The 16,171-nt window shown below is 28.8% G+C and overlaps 3 protein-coding genes across 4 annotated transcripts; 1 reads left to right on the forward strand and 2 right to left on the reverse strand.

Moving 5' to 3' along the window:
• Positions 1-8,663: 8,663 nt before the first annotated feature.
• On the reverse strand, positions 8,664-12,987 carry EMB2744 (Pentatricopeptide repeat (PPR) superfamily protein). Of its 2 annotated transcripts, XM_012222636.4 has the most exons (3): positions 10,228-12,987; positions 10,039-10,112; positions 8,664-9,202 (listed from the first exon to the last, which is right to left on the reverse strand). In XM_012222636.4, exon 1 carries the CDS (start codon positions 12,481-12,483, stop codon positions 10,372-10,374), a length of 2,112 nt encoding a protein of 703 aa, XP_012078026.1. In that variant the 5' UTR covers positions 12,484-12,987; the 3' UTR covers positions 8,664-9,202; positions 10,039-10,112; positions 10,228-10,371. The 2 variants fall into 2 exon arrangements, with proteins under 2 accessions (XP_012078026.1, XP_012078025.1); XM_012222635.4 differs by lacking the exon at positions 10,039-10,112.
• Positions 9,179-9,785, forward strand: LOC105638771 (putative calcium-binding protein CML46). The gene has a single exon (XM_020681146.3). The coding sequence runs from the start codon at positions 9,179-9,181 to the stop codon at positions 9,764-9,766; it is 588 nt and encodes a 195-aa protein (XP_020536805.1). The 3' UTR covers positions 9,767-9,785.
• An 889-nt stretch (positions 12,988-13,876) lies between the features above and the next one.
• LOC105638814 (agamous-like MADS-box protein AGL82) lies at positions 13,877-15,811 on the reverse strand. Its single transcript, XM_012222677.4, has 2 exons — positions 15,670-15,811; positions 13,877-14,990 (listed from the first exon to the last, which is right to left on the reverse strand). The coding sequence occupies exon 2, from the start codon at positions 14,979-14,981 to the stop codon at positions 14,016-14,018; it is 966 nt and encodes a 321-aa protein (XP_012078067.3). The 5' UTR covers positions 14,982-14,990; positions 15,670-15,811; the 3' UTR covers positions 13,877-14,015.
• Positions 15,812-16,171: the final 360 nt, after the last annotated feature.

A 16,171-nucleotide genomic window follows, 5' to 3' on the forward strand; every position in this document is an offset into this window, starting at 1 on the left:
AATTCGTCCTTGAGGTTTAACTAAACTAATTAAGTCATTTATGCAGTTTAGCAATATTAATTAATGATCCCTGAAGTTTACTTTCGTCAAACCATTTGATCATTCTATTTATTTTCTCCTGATTTTCCTATTAAAATCTTAAAAAAAGACGAAAATATCATTACAGTTAAGAAAAATAAGACTAAAATAACTTAGGTTATTTGCTTTATAACGGAATTACACTTAAGTCTTATCAATTTTACAATTGGAATTCTGCAAAAACGGTGAATTTTTTTTTATTTTCTAAAATATTCTTACTATTCCTGTGATCCTACCTTCATTTCATTAGTTGTAATTTGTAATGGAATATATAAAATAACTTGTTCTCTTGAATTAAATGTCTATTATTTTTATTGATATTAACTTGATGTATATTTTTCTTTATCTTTTTGTTGGTGGCTCAAGACAGTAAAGTGACACATTATATTCATCAAAATTGACTCTTCGTTTTCCCTCCACAATAAATAAAAATTCTAACCTAAGTTAGTTTAATCTTTTTCTTCTTAAATGTCAAGCTATTTTATTCTTTTTTTTTTTTTTTAGGTTTTAATGGAAAAATCTGGAGAAATGGACGGAATAATCAAATGGTTTGATAAAGGTAAATCTCGGGAAGCATTAATTAATATTGTTAAACTGCAGGGATAACTTAGTTTGGTCAAACCTCAGGGATGAATTAATCATTTACCCTTCTTAAGTTTCAGGGTATTTTTTAAATCTTTTTTAAAGGTTTTAACGAAAAAATCTAAAGGAAATAGTTGGAAGGACCAAATGATTTAACGGAGGTAAATCTCAGAAACCATTAATTAATGTTGTCAAACTACTGGATGACTTATTTAGTTTAGTCAAACTTCAGAGACCATTAATTAATATTGCCAAACTACTAGGTGACTTAGTTAGTTTGGTCAAACCTTGGGGACAAATTAATTATTTTCCCTTAAATCAAACGTTGAACAATTTGCATTTAATTTACTGTTATATCATTTATTTACCGTTGAAGAGCGTGTATCGAGCGACTGCTTATAACATATATCATGTTTTCTCAACTCGATCAAATACTTCAAATCAAGTTTTTATTTATTTTTTGTATAAATAATTTATTATTAGACTTTCTATATAAAATCATAGAAATATGTGAAGTTTTGAATTTGAGTCAGAGGCTTAGAGCTAATCTATTGTATAGTTCATCGTGTTATATTAACTTATTGAGTTTCTTAATAAATAAAAAAATTATAGAAACATATTAATTTTTATTCCATGAATTTTTTTTTTTTTAAAAAAAAACAAGGTTTTCTCCTCCTCAAAGGGCAAAGCTAGATTTTATAAAGAAATGAGCAAACTATTATAAAAATTTATTATAAAAATATTATAAAAAAATAGAAGAGGACAAAATGGTTGAAAGCGTTTCTGAAATTCCATTTAGCCAAAGTTCAAACATGGCTGTTGTTAGGAGAAATTGTTTTTACACAGAAAATAGGAGGGAGCAATTGCCCCTCTCCTTTAACATGTAGTCTGCTTCTCCTAATATTTGATATATTATATATATATTGATAAATATGCTCCTTAAAAATTAAGAATGATGATGAGATTTGACAGTTTCATAATTTTTACTATTGTTTAGTGAAATTGGGATAATATAGTTCATAGAAAATATATAATGAATTTTTTTTTTTTTTTTTTTGTCAACTAAGGTTTTGACGTGAGTTTTTTCCCTTGTTTTTTTAACCAAATCTAGTTAGTAAGAATAGTTATTAATTAGAGCTCAACTGCAGAATTATTAGTCATAATATTTTGAATTGTATCAAATCAATTTGGGAGAATAAGCTTTTAAAATATCTAAAAATAAAATTTAATTTTGAAACGTCTAAGCTGATTCGAAAATACCTTTAATACTAATTGAAAAAACAAAATGATGAGGTGTAAACTCATTCATGTCTTGCCAGTTTTAAAATCAACACTTTTGTCCAATCTGGGATGAAATAGGGCAGATGGATTGCTAATGGATATTGATATCGTAAAACTGTGTTAAGCAAAATATTTTTATTTCTCAAGAAAATAAAAAATAAAAAAGAAAAAAAGGGTCTTTGCAACTAAAGTAGTAGTGAAAGGAATAAGAAAGAACAAAATGTGATTTATTTTTATTTTTTTAATTTCAATTATTACATGACCAAAATTTTTTTATTATTTTTTTCTATGCAATTATTTTTTCAATTTAATTATTACAACATATAAAAACTGACAAATTTACTCCTTTTGTTTAATGGTTCGTTGTTTTAGTAACTATTAACTGTCCTAGTAGCACGTTTCATCAAACATTAAAGAAAGTAATGTTTCATGACATGCTCCCTTAAATTTTAAATATTATTATAAATGCTACATCACCGAATATTATTAATAATATAAATGATATTTGACTCAGTCAAAACGCTAAATGTTATATAAAAAGCTAATGCGGAGTAGAGTCTTCATATTTAACTAGATGAAGGCCTGCCCATTACGCGGATTGCTTTTTATATATTTAATTTTGTAATTTATAATTTATAGTTTATAATTTAAAAAATTGTAAAATAAAATAAAATAAAATATTTCATTTTGGTTTGAAAAATCATAAGTTCTTCAAATTCAATATTAAAACCTAACTAATTGGTAAGTAATTATGTAAATAAAACAAAATTATTACCTGATCAAGGAACTAATTTAAACATGCAATTCTAAAGTTATTTATCTACAAATCAATTTAATAAAAATTGAGATATAAAAATTTAAATTAAATATTAAAAATCAATATTTATTAAATCTATGCATAAATATATACCATAGAACCAAATAGGATTTCATCTTTTAATTTTCTATTAGTTGTAGTTAATTTACATAAATAATTATCACAATCGATTTATAATAAATGATTATTTATTATCAATATATTTATCATCATTTGAAATATGTGTTAAATATGGTATCAAAAGACAATACCATGACCCATGCATGTGCAAAAATAAACGAAAGAAAAGAGATGAGCTTAACTCCATACAATCAGTTTTTGTAGCATATAGTAGCCTATCAGTAATTTACTAAGTAACTAAATCTAAAATAGGGGTGAAGGAACACTTTATAAATCCTGCACTAATATGCATAACACCACTTCCAAAATTGGCACACAGGAAGAAAAATAAAAGAAACACAAATATAAAATACAATAATCCTCACCCTCACTTCGTAAACTTATAGTGGCAGCAGCATAAAAAATTTAGTACCTCCGTTTACAGCATATACCTTAAGTTGATTTTTGCAATGGGTTATCTCCGAATTTGAGTTCTTTCCACTTACTAAAGACCTATCTCTTTGATCTTTGCTTAAAAACATAGAGAAAAAGTTTAATGAAAGAATCTAAGCATATGAAAACCAGTACAATGGACTGTATTAAGCAGTCCTGCCTATCAGTGTTTTTATCGATAGAAAGACATTCCAAAACCTCAAACTGTCATCTCTGCTCTAGGCATGTTAGGGCCCGGTGATAAAAATTATGAGAATAATTATGCAACGAAAAATAAAAATATAACACACAAAAATTTACGTAGTTCACCTTTAACTGTTTAGGGTTACGTCTACTGGACAAATTCTAAATATTTCTTCCACTAAAAAATAGTATGTACACAAAGAGAGTAATACAAAATAATGGCACTCAAAAGTTTTTTCTAAAAACACCCAAATTATCCTCATTATTTTTTCCTACCCTAGTTTTAGAACACTTCCTAAAACTAGATAACTCACTTCCTCTCAAACACATATTTTTCTTTCTCTTCTGTGTTTATTCTTCTTGTTGGTGTGTCGAAATGAACTGAATCATTTACTATTTATAGGAGAGGTGGACGCGTTAATCATGCGTCCACCGAAAAAAAAAAATTGTCTTCACTTCTTTTATTTTCAAGTTGCGTGAGTCCTATATGTCGGAGGAACCCACCACGTTTTCTTCTTCTCTTCCTCTTTTTTTTTTTTTTTTTTTTTAAATGTGGGTCTCACTGAATGGGCACCCTCACAACAAGACACTATATCTGCAATTCATAATTAAGTTCATTACTTAATAAGTTTGTCTGTGAACACAAAAGTGTTACTTGTAAGATTGATAAGTTTGGCTTTTATTTTTGATGCTTTTGTAAACTGCAACTGCAATATTTAGAGTTAGCAAGGTGTAGGAAAGATAGAAATGTCATGATTTTTCTAAAGCAATTTAAATAAACACCGGAAAAATATAGTTTATGTCAAAGAGGCAACATTGCATACCTAACCATCAAGGGACATGGCAAGACATAGTACTCACATGCTATACAAATTATGGCCAAATAGGATTGCAACCTGTACATATTCCAAGGAAAAAAATACAGATTTAGTCCCATGCATTCAATTATAAGAAAGTTTTTATCTTTGACAGTTTCAATACATGATACCTTTGTTAATAGCATATATTTCCACACCATAATTTGATTCTGGGAGTAACCATGAGAGCTGACCAATTCATTCACGTTCTTACTCCATTCTAGATTGTATATCTGAATATTATGCTCAAATGAGAAATTAATTTAAATTTCGTTCCTCATTTATTTATTAACTTAAACCAATAATAGATAAAAGATGATTGAGATTTAACCAAAAGAGAGTATATAGATACATAGTTTTTAGAGACACAACATTAAATTTAAAAAATATTGGTTATCATCATAACAATATTAATTTTTAAATTAAAAAATATTTTTGTGTCCAATTAAGTTGTAAAAACAAAGAAAAAACCATAGTAAATAAAAGAAAAAAACTCAAAAATTTGTAAAAAAAGAAAAAGAAAAATATTCAAAAAATTGAGTACCAATTTAGCTTCATAAATATTTTTTTTCTTCAGAAATATATATATGGTCCCATTCCATGACGCACAATGGGATAAGCCCGAGTTTTCTTACGGTTCTGTATTATGAGCTTACCATGTTTGGTATAGAAATTATTTCGTATTCATTACAACAAGCAATTATATATATATATATATTAGCTCCTATATTTTTCCCAAAAAAAAAAAAGTATAGTACTTTAAACTATACGGATGACCTATCATACTTTTAAAATTATACTTTTTAAATTAAGAAGTTTGAGAATATTATATATATTTTTCATATTAATAATAATAAATTTTAAGAGTTTTTAATTTTTATATTTAAAATATTAAATTAATATGTAATTGATATAACTTTTGGAATACTAAAACGTTTTTTAACTATTTAAATATATATTTAGTCAATCTAATTTTACTAGTTAGGAGTTATATAGGTTAAGTTAGAATGTTTAGCGCCATTGATAATTTTTTTTTTCCTAAGAATAAAGTCCGATTTGCTGGATGAACTTGTAATTCAGAAAAAAGAAAAAATAATAATATTGAACGTTTGTCCTCTAAACTTATTATTCACGCGAGTCGCAAAGTTAATATCAGAGTCTTTGCACTGTTTAAGTATGAGTTGGTGGGAAAATTGAACAAAAGTTATAAAATTCATGTAGAAAATTGACGCAAAAGATTGAGAACGATGGAATGATGGAATTAGATTCAAACTGCTTTTTTTTTAGTTTCGAAACAGCGGGTTTTAGTTTTAAACTGAAATCAATGTCTTCTTTTAAGTATTTTTAATTTTAATTATTTTTTAATTTTGTAGCATAAATAATAATAATAATAATAATAATAATAATAATAGTTAATAAGTTTTAAACTGAAATCAATGTCTTCTTTTAAGTATTTTTAATTTTAATTATTTTTTAATTTTGTAGCATAAATAATAATAATAATAATAATAATAATAATAATAATAATAATAATAATAATAATAATAATAATAGTTAATAATAATAGATAAAAGTGGGAAAGAAGGGAGAAAAATGAGATTACCTATAATAACCTTAGTAAAAGTTTAGAAATCCTAAAACATCCTTTTGGATAATTGATAATAATTTGAGTTTATTAAATAATTTGAGTTTTTAATAATTGATAAATTATGATATTAAATTATTAATCAATTGAGTTTTTTTAATAATTTTTATTAATTGATTTGAAAAGTTTACATTCGATTATTTCTGAATTTCATAATGAATTAATTACTAAATAAATCAACAATTATTTTTATTTTTAATGGTATCCATGAGTATTTATTTAAACTTTAATTTCTACTATACATGTAATTATTTATTTTATTGCAATACCGAAGTGTATCCCTAACTTTTTCGTTCAACATTTTTGCAAACTAAATTATAATATAAAACAATGTAAATATTTTAAATATACAAGGAAAAATCGTGAAAATAATTTAAGAATTTTTAATACCAAAATAAATTTATTTTCTCAAAGATGTAATGTGATTGGATATTTAATATAATACGTGATATTTTCTTTTAAAAGAAACCTAGTATGAACATATTATTTTTTAATAGATATATATGATAAGGAGACTTTTGAAAATTTTTATATTTTATTTTTTAAATTTATTTTTTAAATATTTGATTCTATTTTTGTTATAATTTAAAATTTTTATTTATGAGAGATAAAAAATATATTTTTTTATAACAATTTTTCAAATAGAATATATATAATTAAACTTTTCAAAATTTTTAAATTTTTACTTTGAAAATTTATTTTTAAATAAAATGAAAATATATGTAGGCAGGATGATGGGCAGTTGAAAATTTTAATTTTAAAAATATATATAATATTTTATTATAATATCTATGTATTGATATATATTGAAACATATTGTAGTTATAATGAATTTTAGATAAATGACAATATAAATTAAGTTGAAACGTGTGTATATATACACTGCTTTTATTAATTAATCGTTATATTCGCATTAATCTTATATAAAAGTTTATTTTAATGGTATAAAAATCTAAATAATATAAGACAAAAATTATAATCAATATTTAATATTAAAAAATAAATATAAATATAAATAATAAGTAAAAAATTGAACGAGTATGAATTACAAGTATAATCAATATGCAACGCACGTTGTAAAAAGACTATTAATAATAAGGACGTAGATAACCTTGGCTGCAACAAAAAAGTTTTAAACAATAATAGGAGAAACAATAAATAAATAAAAGCTTGATATTGATACAAATTATTATTAAAAATAATATAATCCTTGACTATGTAATATATATATATATGTTCAAGCCTAGTGAATTAGTAAGCAGGATGGGTCAAGTCCATGTACTGATTTACTATAATTAGTAAAAAAAAATTATATTTAATAAATAAAAATAAAGTTGAAACACTAAAATAAAAAAAAAAATTATAATTTCTTTACTAAATGGAAACACGTTTTATTGTGAATGGAAATTGGTGTTTTTGCGAGTTACATGGCATTAAAAAATGAAAATGACTACAAAAGAAAATTTGCAGTTCACATCTATTCTTATGAATTTTACTTCATCTATACCTTTCTGAGACTAAAAAACAATGTGAAATGAACACAAAGAACAGAATCTTCATGGAATCTGTCATTCTCAGATGTCTTGTTGAAGAGTTTATGGTCCCCAATCTGTATTTAAATCTGCTTGTGGGAAAAGATTTAGAGAAAGTACAAATTACAAACCCTTTATATATTTCTTACACAAAAAAAATTCAATTTAAAATAATCATATATTAAAAGTCTTGTGTTTGAATAAATTTAAAATTGATAGAATTGTTCAATGTGTTAAATAATTAAAAATTAAGATAATTTTTCTTTTTTTTTTTTTTCCTGTCCACGCAACTTGTCACATGATTTTCATTTCTTTCAAATTAATTTATTCTTTTAGCTTAAAAAAATACATTCTCAAAATAATAGTGTCTAACATGAGAATTTAGCTAATTGAATTCTTGCAAAAAAAAATATAGGGTTTTCAAACATTAACAACTATGTATTAATTCGCACGTTATTTTCACAGTTAAATCTACATTAATATCAAGAAAAAGTAAGCTTTTTGTGAAAAACTTTCCTCTGTATTGTTTTAGATCTGTTGTTCCCTATTTTCATATTCACAAGGGGGCAAAGCGCTCCCTCCCAAGGGTTTAAAAGACTTCATACTCAGCGCTCAAATTAAAATCTCTGGTTAAAAAAGAAGAGATTCAATTCATCCCATCTTACTCCTCGGGAGTATCTACCGTTTTCCCTTTAATTCCCTTCACCATCAAAATATGACATTTATGAATCAATGCATAAAAAGACTTATCTACACTCTGATGTATGAAACCAATCATACACCAAGCAATCAAAGAAAGATTTTTTAAATAATTGTTATGGTTTTATTTTTGTTCAATGAATGGTTAAAAATACTTTCATTTAAACTAAAAAACTGTTTTTTAATTGGTGTTTCCGTATATATAAACTTATACATTGAGTGTAAATAAGTCATTCGTTTCCGGACGTCATTGTCTCACGCCCTAAATAAATTCCAAGCCATTTTTCCAGGAATTTACAAAAGAAACGTTTCCCACAAGTTTCCACTGGTTGACCGACTCCTTTTTAACGTGTAATTACCTCCAAAGTCCAAATGAAATTATTAATCGGGTAGACCACTGCATGGAAATGAAACTGATGATACAAAATCAGTGCTAATGAAAATGAAAAAGAGTGAATAGTCCACTATTTTTCTGCTTTCCAAGAAATTCCAATTTAAATATAAGTGTACAGATTTCAGTCAACTGAGAAATCCACTGAGAAGGGCATAGACATATTCTTGGTAATTGTCTACTATTTCCAGGTAGATAAGCCAAAAATGAAAAATCCCCGCCTAACCCTTTTTTTTTTTTTTTCTTTTTAAATAGACTTCAACCAAAATTCAGAGAAACTTCCTTTCATTTGCACAAATAGACAGGTGACCGTTTCTCTGCCTTTCTTTTCTTGCACCTTCTCCCAATATTAGATTTTCTGTTTGCCGCCCGACATTAAGGCAATAAATACTTCCTAAACCCCCTGCTGTATAAACTATATATAAACTACTCATCCATTCCATTCCTTGATAAATTCCTCTGAAGCATCTTTCCTCTTTGACTGCTTTCTTGAGCTGAAAGCATTTCCTTTACTTTTAAGTTGGAAGAAAGTTAAGCCTTCCATTATCATTTCTTGCAAATATGGAGTCGGCCATGGCTCAAAATCTGCAAAAATCATCATACAACGAGTTGTTATTGACATCTATTGACATTTTATTCTGTGAAGATAAGGTCAGTCACATACAAAAATTTTTCTCTAGATTTTGGTTCTCTCTCCGATCCCAACTTAGTTTTGGTAACTCAAGGAGGTGGGAAGAGAATAAGAACCAAGAGTCTGAGTCATCCAACCAACAGCATCACTGTGGCGTTAAAAGGGATGATAAAAGCCTTTGCAGAGAAGAAGTGGAGATGGTGATGGGAAAGTTAGGACTTTTTTGCAGCCCAGAAGGCGAGAAGCTCAATGAGTTTATTGGTTTTAATGAGCTTTCAGGGCTATTTAATGAGGAGCCAAGCTTAGAGGAAGTAAAGGAGGCTTTTAATGTTTTTGACGAGAATACAGATGGATTTATCGATGCGAAGGAGTTGCAGATAGTGCTCTGCAGATTTGGATTAAAGGAAGGATTTGAACTGGAGAACTGCAGAAATATGATCAGAGCTTATGATCAAAACGGAGATGGAAAGATAGACTTCAGTGAATTTGTAAAATTCATGGAGAACAGCTTTTCTTGAATACATATCGGATTATATATCTGCAACTCTTTTCCACTCTCTTAGTCTTTTTTTTTTTTTTTTTTTTTCTCCCTTTACGAACAGGGGCGGACCCCTTGTTTACTTGGCCCCCCAAAATTTCAAAAAAATAAAAAAATGATTTTCTAAAAAATTTAAGTTTTAATTTCTAATTCCGCCCCAGCTTACGGAGTTAAGGTTATATTCAATGTGAGCAGTAACTCCAGATGAATAAATCAAAAAATAAAAAGTTAATACGAAAATGGTTTACTGACCGATAATACAACTCTAGTTCCATTTTTTTTTTATTTTTTTTCTTTTTTTGTCTGAAAGCCTAAACCTTGATGACCTGAAAGGAGAAGCAACACCAGCATGTTCACTTTCTAATGAAAAGGACAACAAAACTTGAAGCAAAAAGAAACGAAAATGCAAGTAACGGAAATATTTTTTTTTGAATAACTTACATAATATCATGCCGCGTGGGACCTCCAACAGGCTCAACATCTTTGTGTAGCAGGAAGGTTAATATGGTATTGGTCTCAGCAATCTGTGTGTTGTCAATAATGCAATTTTCTGCTTATACGTACAACTGAATAATACATTAATAATCACCAATAATCTCCACAAGAACAATATCCATCTTGAAAATGATGGAAACGATTGGTATCTCTAACAATGATCCTCCTATTTGTCACCTTTGAAATAAGTTTCACGGCCAAGTGGCAATCATCACATATCCTTAGATTCTTTATTACAACGATAGGTGCTTCTGAAGGCGTTTTCATAAGACCATATGCTATGGCCAACTTCTCACTGTGATAACTAAGATAGTGATCCTTCTGCTCATCCTCTACATCATGCAGTACTGCGTCAACATCAGGAACATATCCCAAAGGCTTAATCATAGCCAATAATTCCTTTACCTTTTCATAAATCTTAACGTGTTCTGGATGATTAATATCTTCTGAAACAAAAATATGGGTAACACTTCTTACTTCTATCCAGCTTACTCCAGGTTCTTTCTTGATATGTTTGTCTTTCATCAACTTCCGAATTTTGACTACTCCCTCCCAACTCTTTGCCTTGGCATACATATTAGATAACAGTGTATATGTTCCCACATCATCAGGGTCCATCTCTAAGACCCATTCTGCAATCTGCTTTCCCAAACCATAGTTTCGATGAACATTACAAGCATTGAATAAAGTACGCCAGGCAACGATATCCCATTTTATAGGTGTAGACCTCATAAAATTATAAGCATCATCAATTCTTCCAGCCTTGCTGAGAAGGCCAATAATACATGTATAGTGCTCCAATCCAGGTTCAACACCACTCTCTTTCATTAAACTTAAATAGGAGAAACCTTCCTGTACATGACCTAGATGACTGCAAGCAGAGAGAACCCCAATGAAAGTCACATAGTTAGGATGCTCCCCTCTATCTAACATTTCTTCCAACACTTTAAGTGCTTCCTTGCCTAGCCCATGATGTGAATAACCACATATCATTGCGTTCCAAGTAATGGTGTCTCGATGTATCATATCTGCAAATACTTTGTTTGCTGCTTGAATATTGCCACCTTTTGCATACATATTGATCAAAGCATTCCCCACAATGACATAATCCTTAAAACCTGACTTCTCTGCGCATGCATGTAACAGATGCCCATGTCTTAAAGCAGACAATCCTGCACTAGCATTCAGTAGCACAGCAAAAGTAAACTCGTTTGGTGTTGAAACAAGTTTCATTCTTGGAAATAAATTCAATGCTTCCTCAAAGCACCTATTTTGGAAATAAGCAGCAATAATCGTTGTCCACAGCACTACATTTAGACTTTGTAACTCATCAAAAACTTTTCTTGCATTTACAGCTTCTCCACATTTTCCATACATATTAATTATCGTGCTACTGACATATGCATCACATTCAGCATCACTTACTAACATTTTACCATGAACTTGCAAACCCAATCTCAAATCTTTCAAACAAGCACAAAGCCCAAAAACATTAACATAAGTAACACTATTCCACTTCACATTCTCTTTCACCATCCAGCTCAGAACATCTAAACCTTCTTTCAGATAACCATTTTCCAAGAATCCACTCAAAACAGAATTATAACCAAAAACATCATTTCCAGGCACTAAATTCCAAACCCGCATAGTCTCTTTAACAGTGTAGGACTTCGAATACATATGCAAAAGAGCATTCCTCACATATTGATGAAAAACTAACCCAGACTTCAATACATAACTATGGCATTGTTGACCTTCCTTGACTCTTCCACTATCAGAACAAGAAGCCAAAGCAATAGCAAAAATATACTCATTTGGACTTACATTATCATCCAAAATCATATCTTTCAACAACCTAATCACTTCTAAAGAAAACCCATTACGTAAATACCCAGTCATCAACGCACTCCAGGAGACCACATTTCTTTGAAGCATATTATCGAACAGTTTGCGAGCAATCGAAACCTCATTGCATTTAGCATAAAAATTTATCAAGGAGTTAACCTCAATTGCATTGTTTTGGGTGGTTTGATTAGTAATGATCAAATGGGCATGGATGATTTCACCAAATTTGAGGTTTTTCGTATCGGCTGATAATTTTAAGAGCTTAATTGGACTTGAAGTAGGGGGTGAGTGGTTTGGTCTAAAAGGATACAACGGATAATTAAGAGGCGTATGGGATTTTCTTGGCGGCTTTAGCATTTGCCTTGGTAAGATTTAGCAACTGACCTTCTAAGAATGTAAAATGTTAGGCACTTTTAACAAAACGGTGAAAATACAAAATTAAGGTTTTAACCATTTACTCGTTGAAAATAGTGAAATAATGTAAGCAATATATAAACACAACGATCTTATCTTCTGCTTATTTCGCAACCATGAAATCCAAATCCAATTACTTCTACCCAAATAAAGACGACTCAAGCTTCATTTGGAACACCAAAAAGAAGAAGAAGAAAACTGGAAACCAATTTCCCGTAACGGAATTTCTCCAAGACAACTACCGTAAAGTAGAGGAAGCAGTGGTAGGTCCTGGAGGCGGTATAGGAATAGGATGCGGCATTGGGGCGGGTTTCGGTTTGGTTGGCGCATTCGGTTACGGTGGCTGGCCGTGGAACCATTTTAAGCTTGTATTTGGAGTCGGAATGGGCTGTGGAATTGGACTCGGGTTTGGGTATGGAGGTGGAGTTGGATATGGTGTTAGTTTAGATTCTTTGAATTCTCAAATGTCAAATGATAGGAAGTCGGATTCTAACAAGAAGGGAATTTTATTTGGCATTTGATTATCCAATCAGTGAGGTAATAATACCCAATTTATTTGGTTATCATCTTGTTTTAGTAGTTTTGATCTTAATTTATTTGATTATCGTATTTAATTTGCAAATTTGTGGGTTGATTATTATTATTGATATATTTTAATTCGGATAAACATAATTTTAAATTTAACTGTATTCTTGTTGGATTGCTTTTTTTGTGCTTTATGATTAGAAAATGCGAAATGATAAATTCTACACTAATGATCCGTTTGTTTCTATAAAATAACTTGCAAAAAAATAACTTGCTAAAAAATATTTTTATGAAAAACATTTTCTTTGAAAAATATTTTTCAAATGATTTATTTTCCGTTGTTTGATTATAATATTGAAAATTAGTTAAAGATACTAAAGTCTTTATCTCACAAGACCATAAAAAATATTATTAATAATAAAAATTTTATAATTTAAAAATTTTATTATTAAATATGAGAAGAATGTAAAAAAAATATAAATTATGAAAGCTGTCAGTGGCCGGTGGTAGTGTCCACCGGTGGTGGTAGTCGGTGATAAATGGTGACCGTGGTAGTGACTATGATGATTAATAAATTAAAAAAATATGAATTTATAAAGTTTGTCAATATTAGGAAAATATTTTACTCTCTCGAAAATGTAAAATTGTTTTCATTAAAAAATGATTTAATTTTTCTTTGACCAGTAAAGTATTTTCCGTTGACTTATTTTCTTGAATGCTCTAAACAATGGAAAATTATGAAAAATATTTTTCGTGCAAGTTATTTTACGGAAACAAATGAAATCTAAAATGAAATATTGCACATCTCACACGCACCAAGAGACGAAATTAATGCTTTAGCCAAAATGATATGTACCATGTAGTATATAAAAATCTTGTTAGAACAATAAAATCCTAGTAAAAACAACACATAAAGGAAATAAACCAAGAAGCTTCAGAAAATCCCACATCTAATTCCCTGCATCTTTCTCCTTCATTTGAAGGAAATCAGTAATCCCATTGTTTTGAGAAGTAAGCATTTCAGGAAGAACACCAACCATCATCGGATACTGCAAAAAAGGCGCTGGCATTGGCTGCATAGCCGGAGCTAAATAGTTCAACCATGGATTTACATTATTATTGCACATCACATCCTCCCATTTCCAAGATGCTTGACCATAACACATAGGTATACTCACTTGAGGAAACTGAGTATCATTATTTTGTGCAGCAGCAACAGATTCACTGCTATTTCTGATGTCATTCCACATTTTCGGTTGCCAATTCCCATAAAAATGTGGATTCAATGGAAGCATATGAGGATAACCTAGAGAACCATCTTGGAAATAGCTTGGTACTTGAATATCAATTGGCATTACATCAAGAATGTTAGATTGTTGTTGCCCACTTGAATATCCATGGCTTCTGTGGTCTTGAGCCTCAAGAAAAAATGACCTTTCCATATGATTCGTGTCTGTTTCTTTCATCATTTTGATTCTGTCATCTGCAGATTTCAGTTTAGCATCCAATTCACAGATGAGTTGTTTCAATTCATCCTCAGAGTAATTATTGATGCGATCATTCCATGGAGGATACTTAGTCACAGATATTTGTTTCCGCAAATCTGTAAGTTGAGCATTAACCTTCTTCAGCTTGTTCTTGGAATGGTCAGAGATCTGACAGTGTCTTTTTTCCTGCACTTTCTGTTTGTATTTCTTGATTATGTGCTTAACCTTAAGAGGATCAGCAGGCCAGGTTTCTGGTTTCACTTGTTTGTTGTCACCTTGTTTTGGATCGAAGATGATAATGCACAAGTCAATACCACATAGAGTTGCTAATTCATAGCCTTTTTTGAACAAGCTTTTCTTTCTCTTTCGAAATGAAATCTTTAAAGCTCTCTCCTTCTTGATCATGTCCTTCCTAAGTTCAGTATCCATGTATTTTGTCTGATAAGAAAATGGAGATATATATTTTACTATCAGGAACATGATAGCCAAAGGATTTATAAATGTAATAATGCACATTTTTCATTTGATGTTATTACAACATAAATCTATTTTTTACGTAGTGAATTAACATATATATATATATATTAAAGTATGAAGAATTGTTTTTCTTTTCCCCCAATTTCAAAGAAATCCAAACATGACCCAGAAAAAAAAAACAATTGTGGTGGGCTTTGATTTGATATATGAAAATATTTCATGAAGATGGAAAATATAAATCTGTCACAAAATAAAATTACCCCTCCACGATGAACAAAATAAGAAAAAGAGAGTGAATACATACATATATATATATATATATATATATATATATATATATATATATATTTAAGATGAGAAAAAAAGAAGAAAAACAAAAGATAATAAAGCTATGACAAAATTAGGACAGCGAAAAAAAATATTAAAATATATAATCATACAAAAAAGAAAAAAGAAATAAAAAGAGAAGAAAGGTAGAATTTCGACACTGTAAATACATAAATAATATAAGCAGTGAGTCATCGTATAAAGCTTAAACAGTATTACAGAAAAATTAATCTGACAATAACTAATTAACAGAAGAAGCATTCTCAAAAAAATAAAAAATAAAAAAATAACAGAAGAAGTAAAAAAGAAATACCTTGCAAGTTACAGCTTTAATGGCTTCTCAACTCTCAAGGCTAAAGATTAAAGAAAGAAAGAAAGGTCTTTCAATTCATCAAGAATCCGTAAAATACAAAAGAAAATTAGAGATGTATTATATCTTTATATTGGAACAGAAAAGATGGTACATCACTATTGTGGAAACAAGATCGTAATTAATTAATTATGATTCTTTTCATTCAAAAATAATAAAATAATCAAAAAGTTCAGTTACCATAAACCAAAAATAATATAATAATAAAAAAAAGGTGACTTTACCATAAACAATCCATTAATTAGAAAGATCTTTTCGGATCTCCGTTTTACTTTTCTTTTACCGACTTATTAATTTCTTGTTTATGTTTACTGTTTTTTCAAAGGAAAAATTGAATAAAATAATAAAATAAGCAATGTCAATGATTACATGGGTCGTTGGTGATTTTCTTGTCAGCGCAAATAATTACGTATTATTAGTCATTAATCACCTAAAATTAAGGAGG

Source organism: Jatropha curcas, chromosome 4 (genome assembly GCF_041381405.1).
Source record: "Jatropha curcas cultivar XTBG-Jc1 chromosome 4, XTBG_Jcur_1.0, whole genome shotgun sequence".
NCBI lineage: Eukaryota > Viridiplantae > Streptophyta > Magnoliopsida > Malpighiales > Euphorbiaceae > Jatropha > Jatropha curcas.